Source organism: Sorex araneus, chromosome 4 (genome assembly GCF_027595985.1).
Source record: "Sorex araneus isolate mSorAra2 chromosome 4, mSorAra2.pri, whole genome shotgun sequence".
In the NCBI taxonomy this organism is placed as follows: Eukaryota; Metazoa; Chordata; class Mammalia; order Eulipotyphla; family Soricidae; genus Sorex; species Sorex araneus.
The window spans coordinates 211,301,361-211,322,396 of NC_073305.1; the positions used below are offsets into that span (position 1 = coordinate 211,301,361).

Genomic DNA, 21,036 nt, shown 5'->3' on the forward strand with positions numbered 1-21,036 from the left:
CCTCTTCCCTCCAGTAGCCCGGCGCTGCCGGGTCTCTGGCCATCTCGGCTGACCTCAGCTCCCCGCGGCCCCCGGGCATGGCTCCCTGGCCCTCAAGGCTGGCGCGTAGTAGGGCAGGAAGAGGCTCTCGGAGGCACAGCTCCTCATGGCCCCGTGCGTGTGGAGCAGCAGCCGGGGGAAACGGGCCGTGAAGTACTGCACGAAGCCGTCGGGGATGTGGCCGAGTGCTCGCTGGGCCTCCGCCGGGAGCTCCCGGTAGTGGTGCTTCTGCAGGGGGGTGGGGGGAGGGCAGAGTCCCGGCTCAGGGGTGACTGGGCCTCCCGGGCCCCACCCAGGTCCCCAGACCCACCTTGTTCCTCATGGCACGGAGCAGGTCCCGCACCGACGTCCCCTTGTACGACCGGAACCGTCTCAGATCTGGGGGCAGGGCGCTGAGTGGCAGAGCTGGCCCCGAGGGGAGCCCCTGCCCACCCCCGGGTGGCCTCTACCTGTCTGCAGCGGCACGGAGATGTGCGTGTGCCAGTCGCCTCGCACCACGGCGGCCCCGCCTGCCTCCAGTGCCGTCACCAGCGGCCCCCGCTCCGGCTCCTTCTCCAGCCAGTCACTGACGTCCTAGGAGGGCCAGCAGTGTGCCCTGGGCTCGGGCCCGCGTTTCCGAGGAAGGGGACTGCTGACCCAGAGTGCAGACTAGGGGCTTTCTGGGGCCGCGCCCAAGATCTCCCCCTACCTGGAAAAACTGGAGCTGCTTGGCCCTGCTCCAGAAGAAGGGGTGCGCCAGCACCTGGGGCGCGGAGGGGCGCGCGCGAGGCAGCGGGCTCAGCATGGCCGCCACCACGTCCCGGGCCAGGACCTTGTCTGCAGGCGAGAGAGAGGGGCAGTGTCAGGCCCAGACAGCCTCGAGTCCTGCTGCCCGAATCACCCCCACCCGCCCCTCCCCCTGCTCACCCTGAACCTCCTCCTCCAGGTGCCCCAGGGAGGGAGTCCCCGCCTGTATATTGGCCTGGCGATAGAGGCTCTCCCCGAAGGGGTGGCTGCCACCAGAAAGCACGTAGTAGAAGAGGCAGCCCGCGGAGAAGATGTCCACGGCGCTGGTCTGTAGGCAAGAGAGCTATGAGGGCGACGGCACCGCTTCCAGGAAGTCAGTCGAGCTTCCAGGAAGTTCCCCCTTGGCTGAGGCAGCAGCCCAGGTGGGCATTCTGAGTGGGCGTTTGGTTCAGGATAGAATCCAAGGTATGGCCCAGAGTGATAGCACAGCGAGTAGGGCATTTGCCTTGCACGCGGCCCACCCAGGTTCAATTCCCAGCATCCCATATGGTCCCCCAGCACCGCCAGGGGTAATTTCTGTGTGCAGAGCCAGGCAGGAGTAACCCCTGAGCATCGCTGGGTGCGACCCAAAAGGGAGAAAAAAAAAAAAAAGAATCCAAGGTATCTCCTAGACCCTGGCCCGCTCCCATACAACCAGAAGCTTAAGGATTCCTTGCGGTCTTTGCCCCTCCTGAACTTCTAGTCCAGGTGGCCAAGGTTCGTATCTCCAGAGTTGAGCCCCACACTTCCCAACAGGTGACACTGGGGGGGGCAGTAGCCTCTGCCTGGCACTGGAATGAGCCCTGGGTGCCAGGGGGAACATTCACTGTTCACTTATAAAAAGGCAGGTTTGGGGCTAGAACGATAGCACAGCGGGTAGGGCGTTTGCCTTGCACGCGGCCGACCCGGGTTCTAATCCCAGCATCCCATATGGTCCCCTGAGCACCGCCAGGGGTAATTCCTGAGTGAAGAGCCAGGAGTAACCCCTGTGCATTGCCGGATGTGACCCAAAAACCAAAAAAAAAAAAAAAAAAAAAAAAGCAGGTTTCCAGAGGCACACTGAGCGGTTTGTTTTCTGGAGAGAGCTCGGGCCCGCATGTGAGTGGAGCTGGTGGCAGGGAGGACTGAGGAGGAGCCAGCACGGCCCGTCCACAGGCAGTGCTGCCCACCTGACAGGCGGCCTCCAGGGACCCTCCCAAGGTGGCAGGCCTCGACTTCCCAGGAGAATCTGGGAAACTGGATTTTCCAGTGGAATTTCCTCGGACCTAAATTATTGTCCCGCTAGGTGAAAGCCAGGGTGCCTGAGAGTAGTGCAGGTAAGCCCCTTGGCCCTGCGCATGGCTAACTTGGCTTCAGTCCCTGGCACCCCTAGTGCCCGGCCCACCCCCTCGAGCCTGCCAGGAGTGACCCCCGAGTCAGGAGTAAGCCCTGTGACCCAGAAACAAGAAGAAAATAAGGCAGATCTCATGAGGTCCGCTAAGGGACTGGGTTTGGCCCCAGGCCTCCATGTCTGGCTCCCTGATCTCTGGAATGCTGTCCTTTCCTTATGTGTCACTTATCCATACCCTGAATCCAACTCCCACCGACCATCACTGAGACTTATGATCCGGAGGTCTGAGTGCGTGTGTCCGGGGGTCCACACTGCTCCGTGCTGAGCTCAGAGCCCAACACCACAGTCCTCCAGGCCTGGGTCTCTGGCTTTACGCATCACTCTCTGCTAGGGGTTGGGTGCAGGTGTGGGATGGGGGTCCTGCACTGTAAGAATACTTGGCCAGTTCTGAGCCCCTTCCCCTGCCGGTGTGACAAGCACAAATGTCTCCTGACATTGCTAGTATCCCCTGGGCACCAAAGTAAGTCCCTGGTTGAGAGGCACTGCCCTGGGTGGCAAGGAGTGCATGGATAACTAACTTTGTCGTTCCGTTTTTTGGGAGAAAGGCATTCGTGGGTCTAGCTCTACAGCCGGTGTCGAGTGACCGGGTCACACACGGGCGGGGGGTGGCTCGATCAGGAGAGGGCGGGAGGAGCACTCACCGGGCTGTCAGGGGCCAAGAGCTGGAGGAGCTCGGGGGCCATCCAGCCTTCCGTACCCGGGATCCCTGAGCGGAGGCTGAAGCTGTAGCGGCCGGCTGGCAGCTTCTTGCAGAGACCGAAGTCGGAGAGGACCACCCTGCAGCGGCCCTGGCTGTCCGGCCCGGCGATGAGCACGTTGCCAGGTTTCAGGTCCCGGTGCACTGCAGGAGCAGGCTGACAGGTGAGGGGCGGGGCGGCGGGCGGGGCGTGAGGGCGCTGGGCGGGGCGCGAGGGCGGGAAGGGGCGGGGCGTGAGGGCGGTGGGCGCGGGGAAGGGGCGGAACGTGAGTGCAGTGGGCGGGGCTGGAAGGGGCGGGGCTTGAGAGCGGGGGCGGGGCGTGAGGGCGGTGGGCGGGCCTACCGATGTGCAGGGAGTGCAGATGCTCCAGGCCGGACATCAGCTGCTGCAGCGCCGCCTCGGGCTCCAGGCCCCAGCGGTCCCCCTTAGGGTTCTCCACGTACTGAGGAGCCGTGAGGGGCCGAGCCTCAGCCTGCGGCCGGGACCTCCAGCCTGCAGCCCCGCTGCCTCCCGCTGTCCCCCACCGCCCGTGGCCGCCTCGGCTTGGAGCCCTGGCCTCACCTCCTGCAGGGAGGCGCGGCAGAGCTCCAGGGCAATGTAGTGGAACTGAGGTCCCCGTTCGGTGCAGAAGTAGCGGAGCACATTGGGGTGCCTGTCCGACTCCTGCAGGAGCTGGACCTCCCGCCGAACCAGGCTGAAGCATTCCCGGAGGAGCCGCTTGACAGCCACAGCCCGGCCCTCGAACTCACCCCTGCGCAGAGCAGTGCAGGGAAGGTCAGGAATTGGGGCGCGAGGGGCCCGCCAGCACCCACCTCGGGGAGTCTTTGAGACCCTGTCCGTCTCCAGGGGACCCTGTGCAGGACACACACACACACACACACACACACACACACACAGGCAACAGCACCCACCTTGGGGAGTCTTTGAGACCTGTCCGTCTCCAGTGGACCCTGTGCAGTCCACACACACACACACACACACACACACACACACACACACACACACACACACACACACACACAGGCAACAGCACCCACCTCGAGGAGTCTTTGAGACCTGTCTCCAGTGGACCCTGTGTAGGCCACACACACACACACACACACACACACACACACACGTGCGCGCGCGCACTGCCACTCACCTGAAAACGAAGGTCCCACTTGCACCGCGGCCCAGCACGTCCTTGGGGTTGAAGGAGATCTTCCCCACCACGGTGAGCTGCTCAGCTAGGGGGGAGGCCAGTGGGGTTGCAGGAGCACCTACTTCCCGCCCCCCGCCCAGCCACCCTCTGCACCCGCTGCCTCCCTTCCATGCTCGGCTGTGCCAGCCCTCTAGGTTCAGTGCCAGCCAAGGTCCTCCACCTGGCAAATGACTGAGCCCCGGGCTGGTGTTCCTGGTGGGAGAGGGTCAGGGGGCTGTTCCCCTCTTACACCATCCTCTTCTTCCTGTATCTTCTTTTTATGGGAGGGGGTCACACCCAGCAAATGCTCAGGGGCTATTCCTGGCTCTGCACTCAGGAACTATCAGGGGACTGTACGGGATGCCGGGGATTGAACCCAGGTCCGCCTCGTGCAAGGCAAACGCCCTCCCTGCTGGACTATCGCTCTGGCCCCTCCCTGTATCTTCTGTCCAAGTCTCTCTCCCCATCTCAAGCAGTTCCAATTAAATCGTTTCATTTCACTAATTTGGGGTGGAGGGGATGGGTCACACCCAGCAGTGCCACGGGCTACTTGCCTGGCCGTGCTCACAGGGCCCCCACAGTGCCACAGAATCCCCCAACCTCAGCCTCCGTCAGGCAAAGCGTGTGCTCAGCCCACTGAGCTCTCTCTCTGGCCCCATGATGGACCCTGCCATAGGGTTGGCTTCACATGGCAGTCACCACTGATCGGGCCTTGCCTGTCCTTTCCGGACTTTGCTGGAAGGTCACAACAATTCCAAAGAGTATATTAGCACTTTGTTATTATTTTTTGTTTGTTTGTTTGGGGGACATGCCCGGCGATGCTCAGGGCTTATTCCCTAGCTCTGTGTTCAGGAATTACTCCCGGCAGTGCTCAGGGGATCACATGGGATGCTGGGGATGGAACCCAGGTCGGCCTCATGCGAGGCAGACGCCCTCCCCGCTGGACTATTGCTCTGGTCCCTATATTAGCACTTTAGGGCTGGGCGGATACCTCAGAGGGCTGAGTGAATGCTTCACATGTGGGAGGCCCAGATTTGATCTCTAGCATCACGTGGTCACTTGAACACCTCTAGGAGCAAACTCTAAGCACCTGCAGCTGGAACCCCTCACCTAAACCCAAACAACGAAAGAAACGGGAAGAAATAGACAGTCGCTATTTCTAGCATGCTTGCAGCGAAACAAGCACCACCGGAAATACCCTCCTAGCTACTCACGGAGCCTTAGGCCCCGCCAGGGCGGCTTCTCAAACCAGCCTTGAGACTGGTTTGATTCCGCTCTCTCTCGTCTCTCTCTGACTCTGCCCTGTCCTGATTCCCCAAGCTCACCATCAGGGCCTGCTGGGGGCTGGGCTTGTTCTTCGGGACCCTGGAGTCTCTTCTGGTCCTGGTCGGTGGCCCCGGAGGCCTGGGAGACACGGGAAGAGCCAGCTGGTGCCAGGAGCGCCGGCTGCGGCTTCACCAGCTGCTGCTGCAGAAACGCACTGACATCAGAGTGCTATGACCGGCCAGTCCCCGCCCCCGCGGCCCCCACGACCCCCGAGACTGTGCCCAAGACAGCCTGGCATGGAGCACAGCAGCAGGGCAGGGGCCCATTCGGGGTGGCCAGGCGGTGTCCGGGGGCAGGAGCTGAGCTAAGACAGAGCCAGGGTTCCGGGCATTGGGCTTACCTGCCTCACCAGGAGGAGGACACATCCGCCCACAAGGACAGCAGTGACGCTGGCCACCAGCAGGTCTTGGGGGCCCAGCTCTGAAGACAAGCCTGGGCTTCCCTTTGTAGGGGGAAGCTCCAGGTCCCGCAGCTCCTCCCGTTTCAGGCTTGGGAACTGGGGACAAAGGGGCTGGGGTTCTTAGCGGCCCCCTCCTGGCGATCTCCCTTGCTCATCTGCATAGCCAGGGACCAAGCTGGTGCAGTGGACAGGGGCAGTGAGAGAGAGGGCTGTGGGGAGGCACGTTCCACAGTGCTGAAACCTCACGGGACCCAGGACACTGGGACCCCCACTCTGGCTGATCTGGGGTGTTATGAAAAAAAATTACCAAGTCTCTCGGGAGTCGTGAAAGATACGGACGCCCACGTGAAGAGACTTAAGGTTCAGAGGGTCTGGAGGGGATTTTTCGGCGGGGGTGGGGGTGTGGAGGGTTAGGGTCAGGGCTGGAGAGCCACCAGATTTGACCAAGGTGGCATCCTTAACCATTCTTCCGGGTGCACATTTTCCGCTTTCCCGGATTTTAATTTTTTCCATTGGGAAAATTGTATGGAAGATGTCTGAATAAACCCCAGGTTTCTTGGCTCCCAATTTAGAGAGCCGATAATTTTTTGGACACTGCCAATACATTTCTAGCGACCACACACAGACGAGATGATTTCGGAGGTGAGTTTAGTCGGCCCCCAGCCCCGTGCTATTCCCAGAAGGTGGAGGGAGGGAGGGTTCGGCGGCTGCCCCCACCCCCGCCTGCTGAGTACTCCCCTGTCTACACCCCAAGCACTGACCTCCACGAAGGGTGCTGGGGCCTGGGTGCTCTCTGAGGTTCTGCTTTCGGGCGCCCCACTCCCCGGGCTGGGGTACACCCTTAGCATGGTCGTGTGCAGGACCGGGGGGAGTTCGTGGTGTCCTGAGGGGGCAGCGTATAAGGTCAGCGGGTGGCACGGAGCCTCGGGGCTGGGACCCAGACCTCCCGGCAGAGGGGGTCTCGGGGTCTCACCGATGAGCAGCCACTGGCTCGGGAGGGCCACGCTGCCCGAGGGGTATCTGACGGCGGTGCTGGGCGAGCCTTCTCGCTCCCCTGAGACCTGGAGCGTCACCTCCTCGGTGGTGGGGCCGTCTGTGGGAGCCAGGGTCAGCCCTCGAGGCTAGGGCAGAGGAGGACGTGTCTCAGGGGAGCCCTCCCCCTCCCTGACCCCCATCTCTGGTGCCAGCTGCTCCTGCCGCCCCCCCACCCTCAGCAAGTCCCCTCACCACTAGGGCCACCCCTGTGTGGACCAGCACGGTGGAGACGTAGAAGCCGACTTCATGCTTCCCAACGTAGAGTGTCCTCCTGGGGGGGGGAGAAGAGAGAAGGTGGGGAGGGATGAAGCACGTGGAGGGGGGACGAATCGTCAGGGCCTGTCCCCTCTCACAGGGATTCTGGGCTTGGCCGTGGGACTGGCTTGGTTGGGCCCAGGCACGCGAGCAGAGGTGGAGTAAGTGTTTGGGCCTTGGGCCTTGGCCTCTTGGGTTTCTCCGGGGACCTCGGGGTCACCGGGTGAGCAGGACATGCTGGACAGTGGGGCCTTGAGGGGCCTTATCTGATGCCCACAGGACCAACAGGCCATCAGCCACGAGGATACTAAGGGAGGTCCCTGGGGATGAACCCAGGTTGGCCATGTGCAAGGCAAACACGCTACCCACTGTACTATCGCTCTGACCTTCTGGTATATTATTTGTATGTAACTAATATATATATATACATATATATGTTTTTATATATATATATAGATAGATAGATAGATCAAATCAAATCAAATTTGATCCTGGGATCAAATCTGTGTTGGTTGTAACGCAAGGCAAGCCTCTTAACTGCTTTACTATCTCTCTGGGCCTCCACTTATGAAATATTTTTTGAAAATACTTTCTAAACGTTTTTTATCTTTTTTGGCACTGAGGACACAATACAGCCCTGCTCTGGGCTTACTCGGGGCTCAGTGCTCAGGGGTCACACCTGGCGGTGCTCGAAGGACCCACTGCAGTATTGAGGATCGAGCTGGAATCAGCTGCAAGCAAGGCAAGTGCCATAACTCCTGTACTGTTTTTTTCCATCCTAGAATTTTCTGTAGCTCTAATTTTGGGGGTGAGGTTGGGGGGGGTTGTTACACAACCAGAGCTGACTGATCCCAACACAACCATCAGGGTTTCTAAACTGATGTCTAGTCCAGGCATCTTTTTTTGTTTTGTTTAGTTTTGTTTTTTGTTGTTTTTTTGCTTTTTGGGTCACACCCAGCGATGCTTAGGGGTTACTCCTGGCTCTGCACTCAGGAATTAGCCCTGGCGGTGCTCAGGGGACCCTATGGGATTCTGGGAATAGAACTCGGGTTGGGCACATGCAAGGCAAACGCCCTACCAGCTGTGCTACCGCTCCAGCCCCAGAGCTCAGTTTTCTTAATCTGAACTCATCACTTTATTCCTTACTTTCTCCTCCTCCTCCTCTTCCTCCCTTCCCCCTCCTCTTTCTCCCCTTCTTTTTCTTCCTCATTCTCTAGACCTTCCACATTTTTCTCCCTGCAGGCTGGCTTCTGTCCTCCCTCTGGGCCAACAACGGCAACTAGGTGGTTAGACCAGGGTTCTACACGTGCAAATCAGGTCTGGCTCACGGCCTGGTGAAGAGCACAGTTCTAGGCTCAAAACCAGTAAAATAACGCGTGCTTTGGCTTCTAGAACCCTCACATACTCTTTGACTCCCTGCTTCCACTCAGTAAATTCCCTCCTCACCAAAAGTTTTCTGTTCCCCGCACCCCACCCACTGGTTTCCACATCTCCCTGCCCCAGTTGGAAATGTCTTTACTGCCTGCCTACACTAACGCAACATTCCCGGTGTGTGTATTTTCTTTGCGCCACCACCCAAAGATATTCTTCCCCCTGAAGTCAGTTATCTTTCTGCAACAAAGATCTAATCATTTTCCATTTTTAGAGAATTATTCATAACAAGCGTTACAAAATAAATTATTTAGGGCCTGCTCCAGAGGCAGGCTGGGCTGGGAAAATTCGAAATAATGGTGGTGAGTAAGATTTAATGGTGGTGGGGTTGGTGTTGGAATATTGAATGTGATAAATTATTGTGAACAAATTATGAAACTAAAATTAAATTAAAAAATATTCTGATCAGGGGCCGGAGCGATAGCACAGCGGGGAGGGCGTTTGCCTTGCACGCGGCCGACCCGGGTTCAATCCCCAGCATCCCATATGGTCCCCTGAGCACGCCAGGAGTAATTCCTGAGTGCAAAGCCAGGAGTAACCCCTGAACATCGCTGGGTGTGACTCAAAAAAAGCAAAAAAAAAAAAAAAGAAATTAAAAAAAATTCTGATCATTTTCGAAACTCTCCAGGGATGGGCTGGAAAGGTGGCTCAAAGGATTGCGCACAGACTTTGCATGTGGGAGCTCCAAGGCTTGAGCCCTGGCACCTAAGAGTTCCCGATACAACTCCGAGAGAAAATGCTCAAGTATAGAGCTGGGAGTCCTTCCAGAGAATTGTCAGACATGGTATAAGAACAGCAAGCCTCTCCCGGGACTTCTCTGTCATCTGGGAGAAAAAGTCCCAACCTTGAAAGGATCTTGGAGAGTCTCACTGAAAGGAACAGCCTCAGACCTTGTTTCCTCCTCAGATCTCGGCTTTGCCCCAGCTTAATTACTCTCTGCTTCTCTGTTTCTCCGTCTCAGTCTGTCTCTTTTGTCTCTTGGTCTCTGTCTCCATTTATCTTCCTCTCTCTCATTATTTTTTTTTTTTGCTTTTTGGGTCACACCCAGCGATGCACAGGGGTTACTCCTGGCTCTGCACTCAGGAATTACTCCTGGGGGTACTCAAGGGACCATATGGGATGCTGGGGATCGAACCCGGGTCGGCCGCATGCAAGGCAAGCGCCCTACCCGCTGTGCTATCACTCCAGCCCTCTCTCTCATTTTCTATTTATCCTTTAAAAAAAAATTTTCGGGGGCTGGAACAATAGCACAGCGGGTCGGGCATTTGCCTTGCATGCGGCCCACCCGGGTTTGATTCCCAGCATCCCATATGGTCCCTTGAGCACCGCCAGGAGTAATTCCTGTGCATCACCGGGTATGACCCCCCCCAAAACAAAAAAACCAAAAACCCTTTTATGTATTGGTTTGGGGCCCACACCCAGCAGTGCTCAGGCTCACTCCTGACTCTGTACTCAGGAATTACTCCTGGTGGTGCTCAGGGGACCCTATGGGCTGCTGGGGACAGAACCCAGGTTGATCCCGTGCAAGGAAAATGCCCTCCCAGCTGTCCTATCTCTCTGGCCCCTCTATTTATCCATTGGATTTGTTTCAATGTTCCTTATCCCCTTCCAGGAATCTTTCCATGGCTGCCTCCAGCTCCCAGTGTCAATTTAAATATTCTCAAGGAAAAATAAATTCATTTTGTTATTTCCCCTCTACCTTTCTATGGCAAACCTCTGTTTTCAAGCATCTCACCCTTTATCCTACTGGACATGCCTGTTTCCCTCACTAGACTCTGAAATGTCTGTAACTGGGACACAGGCTGGGTGGTTGCACTCTCGGAGGCCAGCAAGGGATTGGTACATAGTAAGTGCTCAGTTAATACTTGCAGAACAAACTGAGTGAGTGGACAGCCTGCCACTTGGCTGTGAGCAGGGCAGCATTTACTGTGGCTGGCCATCACACAGAGCAGGAATCAGCTATCACACTGGCATGGGGGCCCCCAGATGCCCTGCCCCAGGCCAGATTCTATCCTCTTAGTTGCTGTGGGATATCCTGAGAGTCCTGGGCGCCCAGGGGGAAGGGCTGAAGGACACTGGTTAATTTCCATTTCGGGGCCACACCTGGTGGTGCTCAGTGCTTATGGCTGACTCTGTGCTCAGGGATTGTTCCTAGTGGGGGTTGGGGGATCACATACAGGATCAGGAATGGAACCGGAGTCAGCCACCGCCAGGCAAGTGCCTTAAGCTCTGGACTATCTCTCTGACCTGTTTTATTCGTTTGTTTATTTTCGGGTCACACCTCGAGATACTCAGGGGTTACCCCTGGCTCTGCACTCAGGAATTACGCCTGGCGGTGCTTGGTGTGGGGGGAGGGGGCCCTATGGGATGCCATCAAACCCAGAATGGTTGGCTTCCCAAGTGCCCTCCTGACTACCATCATTCCAGCCCCTGTTTGACTGGCTGTGTTCATTTTTTTAACCCCTTTGGTCAAAAGTACAGTTTTTTGTTTTTTGTTTTGTTTTGTTTTTACTTTTTCGGTCACACCCAGCGATGCACACTGATGCACACTGATGCAGGCTGTCCACTCACGAAATTTGTTCTGCAAGTATTAACTGAGCACTTACTATGTACCAATCCCTTGCTAGCCTCCGAGAGTGCAACCACCCAGCCTGTGTCCCAGTTACAGACATTTCAGAGTCTAGTTAACTCTGGCTCATGCACTCAGGAATTACTCCTGGTGGTGCTTGGGGGACCCTATGGGATGCTGGGAACCCAACCCGGGTTGGCTGCACGCAAGGCAAACGCCCTCCCCGCCGTGCTATCGCTCCAGCCCCCAAAGTGCAGTTTGACATATTTTGCTTCCGGCTTCAGAGCCAAGGTGCCATGGCTGAACATCATGCCCACTCTGGGGACTCACCCTGTAGCCCCTCCCAGCCCCCCGCCCCCACCCCCCCACGCAGGGCACCTACATCAGCTGCGTGTCCGTGTCCTGGGGCCCCGAGGTGGGCAGGCGGATGTGGCCCCAGCGGAGCGCCAGGAAGTGCAGGGTGTCCCGCGCCAGCGTGAGGTGGGGCAGCTGGCGCAGGCTGTCCTGGTGCCAGGTGTAGGTGCCCATCACAGGCACGCCCAGGTCCTGGGTCCACAGCACCCTGCCGCTGCCCGGGTCCACGGCCAGCAGCAGGCCAGTGCCACATGAGGCCAGGTAGCTCGTGTCTGCCGGGAGAGGAAGCTCCGGGGTCAGGGGGTCAGCGGAGACCACCCGGGGCACTGCTGGAGCCGGGGCCGGGGGGTGGGGGTCAGCCTGTGCTCACAGGGTTCACTCTAGCCGTCCACCTGGGCAGCTGGGGGCCGGGAGGGGCCGGGGGAACCCTGGAGAGGTGAGGACGGGACTGTTCAGACTCATCCTCCTGGTGTCACCCCAGTGTGGCCAGAAAGGGGTGTCGGGGGTTCTGGAGTGTCCCCTGGGATATGACAAGTGACCACATAGGTTTCTGTGCAGAGTGAGAGTCCACATAGGAGGCACCTATCTGGGGCACATGCAAGCTCACTCAGGGGTAGGGGTAAGGCCCCCTGAGGCCCTTCTCGGGGCTGGGGGGCCCTGAGCCACCTGCCAGAGACCAATGTGTGGAGGTCTTTGGGGTCTGTGGGGGCCACACAGGGGGCAGCGGCTCATGCGGAGAGTAAGGGGCTTTCTGGCTGGCACCCTTGGGACATGGGGGATGAGGACGGGACAGACCGTTCATGGCCTATCATGGGGTGTCATTCAGTATGGGGGGGCCCCAGGCGGGTCAGGGGTCAGGGGTTGTCGGGGCAGTGACACTCACATCTCCCAGGCGAGGCGTCCAGTGGGGGCGCCGAGTAGCGGCGGAAGGTCACGTTCCAGCGCAGGCCTGGCGCCCGGGGGTCATGCATGGTCACCGTGTACTCTGGGGAGGCCCAAGCCTGGGTCACGGGCGTGCCCAGAACGCCCTCACGCTGCCACCCCGAGCGGTCGGGCCTTCCTGGCACACAGCCCAGAACCCGGCCAGGGCAGGAACCAGCATCCGGGGGCTCCTGGCGTCCCCGCAGCTCAGCGACACCGTGTCAGCCGACCCGGAAGCACCCAGCAAAGCCACAGCCAGGCCCGGGGGGCAGCTGGGGTTCAGACTCACGCGTGCGGCCGAGGTACAGGCGGGGGGTGGAGGGCCCCTCTGTGGTCAAGGTCATCTGCGTCTCCCCTGACTCGGGGTCCACCACGAACCAGGCATCCTGTTTGCGGCCTGTTTGGGGGGGGGAGACAGGGTCCCAGGCTCCAGACGGCGTGGGGCGACGGGGTGCAGCCCGGGGTCCCCATCCCACGGCGCCTACCTGTGTAGAAGACCCCATCCGAGCTGCGGCAGGGCGAGGCGTGGACCAGCTCGGGGATGGTGAACGGCAGCTTCTGAGAGAGGGACAAGGGCCGCCGAGTTCTGAGGGACCCCCGACGGGCTCGGAACCATGGCCTACTGCAGTGCCCAGCTTGTCAGAGGCAGAGCGAGGCCTCGAACCCGCGCTGGCAGCCTGCCGCCAGAGCAGCTGGCAGGAAACGCCACCTCTGGTACCAGCAGGGCACATGAGCCGCTCCGGCCTGCCGACCACCCCCTCCAAAGCCCGTACCCGGGAGGCCAGAGGGAGAGGACGGACAGCAGCGAGGGCCGGGGTGTGTCTTAGCAGTGTGGGTCTGTGTGTCTGTGTGCACCCCTGCATCTGTCTAGCACTGTGTGTGCATGTGTGTGCACGTGGGAGCAAGCACGTATGTCTGGAGACATGCATGTGTGGGGGGCTTATGCCCGTGTCTTATCTGTTTGTATGTATTTGCGTGTGCACATATGAATCTGTCCTTGAGTGTGCATGTGTGTGCATGTGTGTGCGTGCGTTTGTGTGTGTCTTTATACAGGTGGATGAGCCATGTGCATGTGTGTGCACGTGGGAGCAAGCATGTATGTCTGGAGACATGCATGTGTGGGGGGCTTATGCCCGTGTCTTATCTGTTTGTGTGTATTTGCGTGTGCACATATGAATCTGTCCTTGAGTGTGCGTGTGTGTGTGCATGTGTGTGCATGTATGTGTGTGTGTGTGTGTGTGTGTGTGTGTGTGTGTGTGTGTCTGCACACAGGTGGATGAGCCATGAGGCCGGAGGTGGTGAGAGCAGCGGGGGGTGCCGTGTGGTCAGAGGGTCCAGACCTTATCCCCGACGCAGAGGCCCCGACGTGACAGCGTGAGATGAGGGCTCCCCTCCAAAGGCTCAGCTCCGGCTGCTGACCTCCCCCCTCCTTTCCTGGGGCTCCAGGTTATGGGGCACCCCCCGCCCCCCGCCTCTGAGCTTCCGGCTGATGATGGCGCCCACAGCGAGCACCTGGGCAAGCAGCCCCCGAGGAAACTTCCTCCAACGTTCCTCCTGCAGGGTGCAGGGATGAGGCTGCCTTGCTCACGGAGCCATTTCTCTCAGGCCGCTCCGTCCCCTCCCGCAAGCCCCGACCCTGTGAGGACCCACTTGGCCCGAGAACCGCTGTGACAGGCTCTGAGGAACTCAGGCCTCTTCCAGGAATAAGCAAGGCAGAAAAAGCAGATGCCTTTGTCAGAGATCACGTCCCCGGAGGAAGATTAGGTCTCTGGAATGTAACCGTCAGGGAGGTGGTCTGGACGTTGCGGGCCAAAACAACAACAAAAATAGACGCATACTCTGTAGGTAATAGAAAATCGCTCGTAATGCTGACTTGCCAAAATGAAAGTATAAGAACTCTGAATCCAGTGCTCGGGGTCCTTATTAAAACCCTCTGCGCCGGGCGGATACCTGGACCCCGGCTAGGGGGAGCAATAAACCCCGCTCTGTGATTTGCATTATCAGCTCTGCCCTCTGTGCTTGAGGTGGTCTCGACTCCGGACTCTGACATCCCCATCAGAGTCCTGAGGAGGAAGCCCGAGAAAGACCCGTGCGTGGGGGGGCCAGGCTCCCGGCCAGTTTCGAGGTGAGCAGGCAGCGTGGACGGCACTGGGCTCTGGGGTCATGTGCCCACTGTGTGGCCCTCGGCCCCTGCAGAAGACCACGTGAACATGCCCAGGCTTGCCCGCGGCGGGGAGGGAGACGCCAGCCAAGCACCCCGAGGACCCCGCTAACAACAAGGCCGGCAGAGGCCGGCAGAGGCCTGAGACCGCCCAGCACACATCATCCCGCCGCCGAGCTGTGGGCCCGATGCCCTGTTTGGGGGTATCTGGTACCTAGCACCAGAGGGGGTAGCAGTCCTGGAGGCTGCTCTGCCCACAGCACCCCTCTCTGTGTCAGGAGCCCCCCGTGCTTTCCCATGATGGGCTTGGAGACCCGGCTCACCCTCCCCAAGACCCCTAGAGTCTGGCCGCACTGCCCCCCATTCCCTCGCCCCTCCAGACTCAGTGCTCGCAGCCCAACGCCCCCTCCTCCCCCGGCGCCAGGAGACGCACCATTAATCCCTGCGGCTTCTGCGTCCCCAGGATGTACAGGCTGCCGTCGGTCGGGTCCGAGAGAAAGGCCGTTCTGTGGGGACAGAGGAAGTGAGGCGGGCGCCCCGTCCCTCCAACTCCAACACGCAGGGGGCCCCACGGACGGTCCGACTCGAGTCTCCCCCCACCTTCCCAACACGTCTCCCCCAAACTCGCCAGACACGTCGGGCTCCACCGCCCAGCAGACCGTGCACTTACTCTGTGACGTACATGGGGCCCTGGATGATGGGATCTGTGGGGACAGGGACACAGAGCCTGAGAAGTCCCCTCCAGCCTCCCCGGCGCTCAGGTCCCGCCCAGAACCCCGCAGCCCCATTTCACAGATGGAAAAAGGTTGAGGCAGAGAGCTGAGTGCCAGTCCAAGGTCACACGGCTCGTCAGAGCCCCTCGATGTCATGGTGACGCCCACCCCCCAGCTCGGAGTATAGGCGAGGCGTGAGTGCCCGGCCTCACCGTCCTTCAATGTCCACTGCATGTCCCCCGTCAGCTTGCTCAGTGCGTGGAGACTCCCGTCCAGGGTGGACACGAGCAGCAGGCTGTCGGGCGCCAGGGTCTGGACCTGCGGCCAGGCACAAAGTCAGGTCCTGGGGCAGCTTGGCGACCAGCCGGGTCCTCACCCCAGAGGTCTGTGTGTGTGTGTGTGTGTGTGCTGTGTATGTGGTATGTGTGTATGTGTGTGTGGTGTGCATATGGGTGTGGTGTGTGTATGTGTGTGTGGTGTGTATGTGGTGTGTATGTGTGTGTATGTGTGTGTGGTGTGAATATGTGTGTGGTGTGTGTGGTTTGTATGTGGTGTGTGTATGTATGTGTGTGGTGTGTATGTGGTGTGTGTATGTGTGTGTATGGTGTGTGGGATGTGTGTGGGGTGTATGTGGTATGTGTATATGTGTGTGTGGTTTACATATGTGCATGTGATGTGTGTGGTGTGTGTAGTGTGTTGCAGTGTGTGTGTGTGTGTGTGTGTGTGTGTGCGAGCGCGTGCGCGCGTCTCCCTGGGGAGTAGGGAGAGAGCAGTGGCTGGGATCCAACACTTCCCTGGTGGGGACATGGGGGTAGGGGTGAAGGCAACTCCCCCCTTGTCCCTCAACACCTTTCAGTTTTCTGGGAAGATTTGGGGGGAGTCTGGGAAGAAAGAAGATCTCTTTCCAGAGGGAAAGGAATCACTGAGCCTTCCCTCCCCGGGGTCTGGCTTTGTTTCTTTTTTGGGGGGGCCACACCTGGCTGTGCTCAGGGCTCTGGTGGGGCTCAGGGGGTCCCCATGCTGTGCCAGACAGAGCGGCTCGGGGGCGTGCAAGGCAAACGCCCTGACCTCCGTCCTATCGCTCTGGCCGCTCGCTCCGTACCGGACACGCAGCTCCGGACAGGCTCGGTCACTGATTCGGCATCGACGCAGGCTACCCCCCAGGACAGCCCCGTCTGCCCTCCCCACACCTCACAGCGGCCCTGCGCCGAGCCTGGGGGCGCCCTTCCATCTGGCCAGCTCACCTGCTCCAACCCCTCCCTGAGCAAACAGGGTGAGGCTGAGCTCCCAGCAGGAACCCTAACATCCGGGTGGCCCCACCGCACCCCTGCAAAGGCAACATCCGGCTCGGTACCCTAAGGCTTGGGACGGGGCCAGTGGTTTGGGCCGAGAAGCAGGGACCTGAGCGCCCACTGCAGCCCGTCTGCCACCCATGGGGCAGGGCGCAGAGGGAGAAAAAGCTGCAGGTCTCTGCTGACTTCTTTGGCTTTCAGAGCGTTTCAAAAAAGTTTTTAATTAACTTTTTTTGTGCCTCTCTCTCTCTCTCTCTCTCTCTCTCTCTCTCTCTCTCTTAGTGTCACACCCGGCGATGCACAGGGGTTACTCCTGGCGGTGCTCAGGGGACCATATGGGATGCTGGGAATCGAACCCGCGTCGGCAGTGTGCAAGGCAAACAAACAAACGCCCTTCCTGCTGCACTAAGGCTTTGGCCCCGCCTCCCTTGTTTTTTTTTGGAGTGGAAATATTTAAATATTTTGCTTTTCAAAAAATCGACTTTCACTCATTTCTAGTTTTTTCCTCCTATTTCTCCCTGTGAAATATTTGAATTGGATTCAGACTCGCGGTGCCTCTGCAGTGGGCCCAGAGCTGAAAGCGGGGAGTCTTGGGGAGGTTCGGGGTGCTCCCGTTTGCTGCTCTGGGTGGTGCTAGGCAGGAGGTATGGGACTCCAGCCTGAGCTTAACGCCCCCTCCCCGCACCCATGCATACCTGGAACACCCCTGCTGCTGGCTAATTTCCCCCAGAGTTCCTAAAGCTGGGGCCCAGTCGTGGGTAAGCGGGGGGCTCCGTAAGACCACAGTGTAGGTGCATTTCCCTATTACAGAGACGCCTTCATAGCGGACTTTGGAAGTTGAGCATATTTACAAGGGCGCGGGGGTCCCAGAAATCTCAGGAGCACAGTGTACCCCCTCCCCAGGCTGATTCCTGCACCTGCTCCCTGAACGCCAGGATCCTCACTGGCGCAGGGATTTCTGGGGGCAACGGGCAACTCCCCCAGTCGAGGGAGTTTCCTCTCTCCAGGGAGTGACCCGGCGCCCCCTCCTCGCGCCAGCCCTGGGACCCGCGCGCCCCCGACCTGGAGGCTGGCTCAGCGCCCCGCCCTCCTCACCTGGAGCCCGAATGTCCCCAGCAGCGCTGCGAACTGGAGCAGGAACCTGAGCCGGGGCGGGGGCCACGGCCACGGCCACGACCCCCAGGCCGCGCTGGCCATCGCCAAGGGCAAGCGCTCAGCTCGCTGGTCCCCGGCGCGCCTCGGAGGACAGCGGGGGGGGCCCCCGCCCGCCCGAGGAGGCCCCGCCCCGACCCCGCCAGTAGGGTACACAGAGGCTGGGGCGCAACCTGTACCCCGCCCCTCCTGGCGCGGTCAGTCCCATCCACAGGGTGGCCCCGCGCGCGGTGCAGAGCCCTGAGCTTTGCAGGCAGAGGAGTTACCCCTTTGCCTGGACAATTTACCGAGCGCTGCACCCAGTGCTCCCCACCCAGGTGTGGCTGAGACCCTGGGGACCCTCACTCAGCGTTCTGGGGCCCATGCCTGACGTTCAGAGCCTGCTACTGGCCTCCAGCGGCGGGGCAGATGCTGGGCTATGGATTCATGGATTGGCTCAGCGTCCACTGGGGACTGATCTCTTCCTTCTGCCAGACTGTTGTACGGAAGAGTTATAAGGGCCCCGGCGGGCAGAAGAGACAGACCCCTACACACTGGCGCTAGACAAGCCCGCATCAGAACGCACCTTTCGAGACCAGCCCTGGGGAGACGACCTGCAGCCCCCTAGGGCCCTCTTGCTCCCAGGAGAGGCCGTGGAGGCCCAACTGGGTCTCTAGTGCAGGTGTCTTTGTTTCTCCATCCTTGGGCACAGGTGCCTGCTGAACTGGGAACCATGAAGCAGACCCTCCCCTCCTCCTCCTCCTCCTCTCCCTCCTGCTCCTCTTTCTGCTGCTTGTGCTCCTCCTCCTCCTTCCTCCCCTTCCCCTCTCCCTCCATTCCTGTTCCTCCTCCCTTCCTCCTTCTATCCCTCCTCCTCCTGCTTTTTCTCCCCTCCTCCCCTTCCTCCTTTCCCCCCCCATCCTCCCACCCTCCTTTCGCTCCCCTTTCCTCCTCTCTTTGCTCCTCCTCCCCTCTCCTCTGGCTCCTTCTCCTCCTGCTCTTGGTCTTCTTCCCCTCCACCTTCTCCCTCCTCCACTTGCCCCTCCTCCTGCTCCTCGTCCCCTTCCCTAGGAGGGAGCAGCTTCCCGGATCCCCTGTAATCATGGGGAGTCCCAGGAGTTGGGTTGAGCTCCCAGGAAGGGAGCTGCCATCAGCTGGGGACAAGTCATTGCAGGTGTGGGTGACTGGGAGCACTTTGCAGCTAACACTCAGCATTTGAGGGGCCCACTCTGAGCAGGGGACCCCATGGCAGGACACCAACAGCATCCTGACAACCGGTAATCAATCACCTTTCCTTCCTCTCCCACACTCCTGCCTGCCTTCTCTGAAATTCCCTCAGGGAAGATGTTACCAACCCCCTTCTCTCTGGTGCTAGGGTCTATAACCCAGATCTTCACTCTGATCCTAGGGTTTGTAACTCAGACCTTGTTTACACGGGTCCTAGGGTCTATAACCCGGACTTTCACTCTGATCCTAGAATTATTATCCTGCCCTTTCCCACTCTGGTTCCAGTCCTCTCCCTGCCCACTGTTCTGTATTCTCTGCTCAGTCAATGCCTCCTTTTTCCTTTAGAAAATGACTCGTCAGACAGGAAAGCAGGAGTCAAACCACATCTGCTTCTTCACTCATAAATGAGCCCAATATTCAGGGTCCCCAGGATATTCCACGGAGGGCCACAGCATAAAGGGGGCCCTACACAAGACTAGGGGGCAACTGATACGGGGGCACACAGGAAGGAAACAAGATCGGAAGGGGTCATGTTGGAAAAAGCTTGAGAAAAACTGCCCTGTGAGGCCAGGAGGCTGGCGGAGACTAGATTCAAGCCCAGCTGCTGGAGAGGTTCCGGGGCTCCGGTTCAAGAGTTACCTAACCTCCCTGCGACTCACTCTCCTTTCTAGATTTCTTGCTCTACAAGAGGCCTGAAAGCTCGGATGCCTCCCGGGGTCTGGCAGGTTGCGCCCCTGAGTACACAGCCAACTGCGGGTGCCTGCACCTGGAGGAAGGAGGCTCAGAGCCTAGATGCAGAACAATTCTCCGGGAAGGCTCCCATTTGTCTGGCTTGGGGCAGGTAGCAATCCCCGAGCCAATCACGACAGCGGATGAAATAAAGGCACTCTGATTGGCCAGGCTCGGGTCACGTGTCCGCAGGGAGGTGGAGCCAGTCCCACGGAGTACCTTTCTCTGGGCTTTGTGGAAGGATGGATCTTCCCGAACAGAGAAGAGCCCTGTTCACCCCGATAATCCCATTCCTTGACAGGCACGGCCACTGAGGTCAAATGACATCAGAGCCTGTGAAACATGCCCTAAAGGAGTTAGGATCCAGGCACAAAACCAGAGAAGTCCTCTGGGCACAGGCCTCTGAGCAAGTACAGGCTGCTCAAGACCAATGTAAAGAATGTTTCATTCCCCCTTATCTGTGCAAGAAAGCCCTTATCAGGAAAATAGCCTGTAGGCAGACCCTTTAATCTGATTCTTTCTTTTTTCTCCCTCCCCACCCCCACACAGCTGGAGCTCAAGGGCCTTCTGGCTCTGTGCTGGAGATGGGAGGGGGAGGGGGGGTCTCTCCTGGGCTGTGTGCTCAGTCCGTTATCTCTGCAACCCCAGAAATCTTTCTTTTGAGTACAGAACAGAAGTATCTGAGCATGCGTCAGAGGACCAGACCAAGGAAATTCATCAAGCAGCCTGTCTCAGGGGTCTGCACTGTCTTTTCTCTGCAAATAACTTTCCTGTTCTTCCCTTGTATACACCGTCTCTGGTGGGAGCATAGCTTCTCCCGTGAGTCTCCTGATTCCTGCACCACTGACTTGTTAGGAGTAAATCTCCTCTCTCCCTGTCATCTGCTTCTTCATTCACGGATCCCTCTGGCGGGTGGCGGACTCGATCTTCTGGATGATGTCTGGGTAATCCTTTTCCCACACCACCCTTCTCCCTTCTGTCTTTTTTGGGTTTTTTTTTTCTTTGCTTTTTGGGTCACACTTTTTGATGCACAGGGGTTACTCCTGGCTCTGTACTCAGGAATTACCCCTGGCGGTGCTCAGGGGACCATAAGGGATGCTGGAAATCGAATCCGAGTCAGCTATGGGCCAGGCAAATGCCTTCCCCCCTGTGCTATGGTTCCAGCCCCTTCTCCCTTCCGTCTTTACCTCCTATTCTCACCTCCTCTTGACCCGCACCTGCTCCTGTGGTCTGTGCCTGATCTATATTCTCACTTAGGATCCTCCCGGCAGCCCCAAGAACATCTGGCCTGGCTGACATCCCGTTCTTTGACTGCCTCCAAGAAGGCTTGCCGGGCACAAGCAGAGGTCAGCTTCTCACAATCTCACCTCTGGCCTGGCTGACGGGCACAAGGAAGATTAAAACCTTAGCCTCCCAGGGA

General features: G+C 58.9%; 1 protein-coding gene across 1 annotated transcript; it reads right to left on the reverse strand.

Moving 5' to 3' along the window:
• Positions 1 to 54: 54 nt before the first annotated feature.
• Positions 55 to 17,726, reverse strand: ERN2 (endoplasmic reticulum to nucleus signaling 2). Its single transcript, XM_055136801.1, has 22 exons — positions 17,625 to 17,726; positions 15,450 to 15,555; positions 15,195 to 15,228; positions 14,958 to 15,030; positions 12,849 to 12,921; positions 12,653 to 12,760; positions 12,326 to 12,427; positions 11,471 to 11,714; positions 7,026 to 7,104; positions 6,772 to 6,919; positions 6,560 to 6,681; positions 5,739 to 5,894; positions 5,398 to 5,539; positions 4,034 to 4,118; positions 3,454 to 3,643; positions 3,235 to 3,334; positions 2,836 to 3,035; positions 946 to 1,093; positions 728 to 855; positions 489 to 612; positions 350 to 417; positions 55 to 267 (listed from the first exon to the last, which is right to left on the reverse strand). The coding sequence occupies exons 1-22, from the start codon at positions 17,724 to 17,726 to the stop codon at positions 55 to 57; spliced, it is 2,745 nt and encodes a 914-aa protein (XP_054992776.1).
• Positions 17,727 to 21,036: the final 3,310 nt, after the last annotated feature.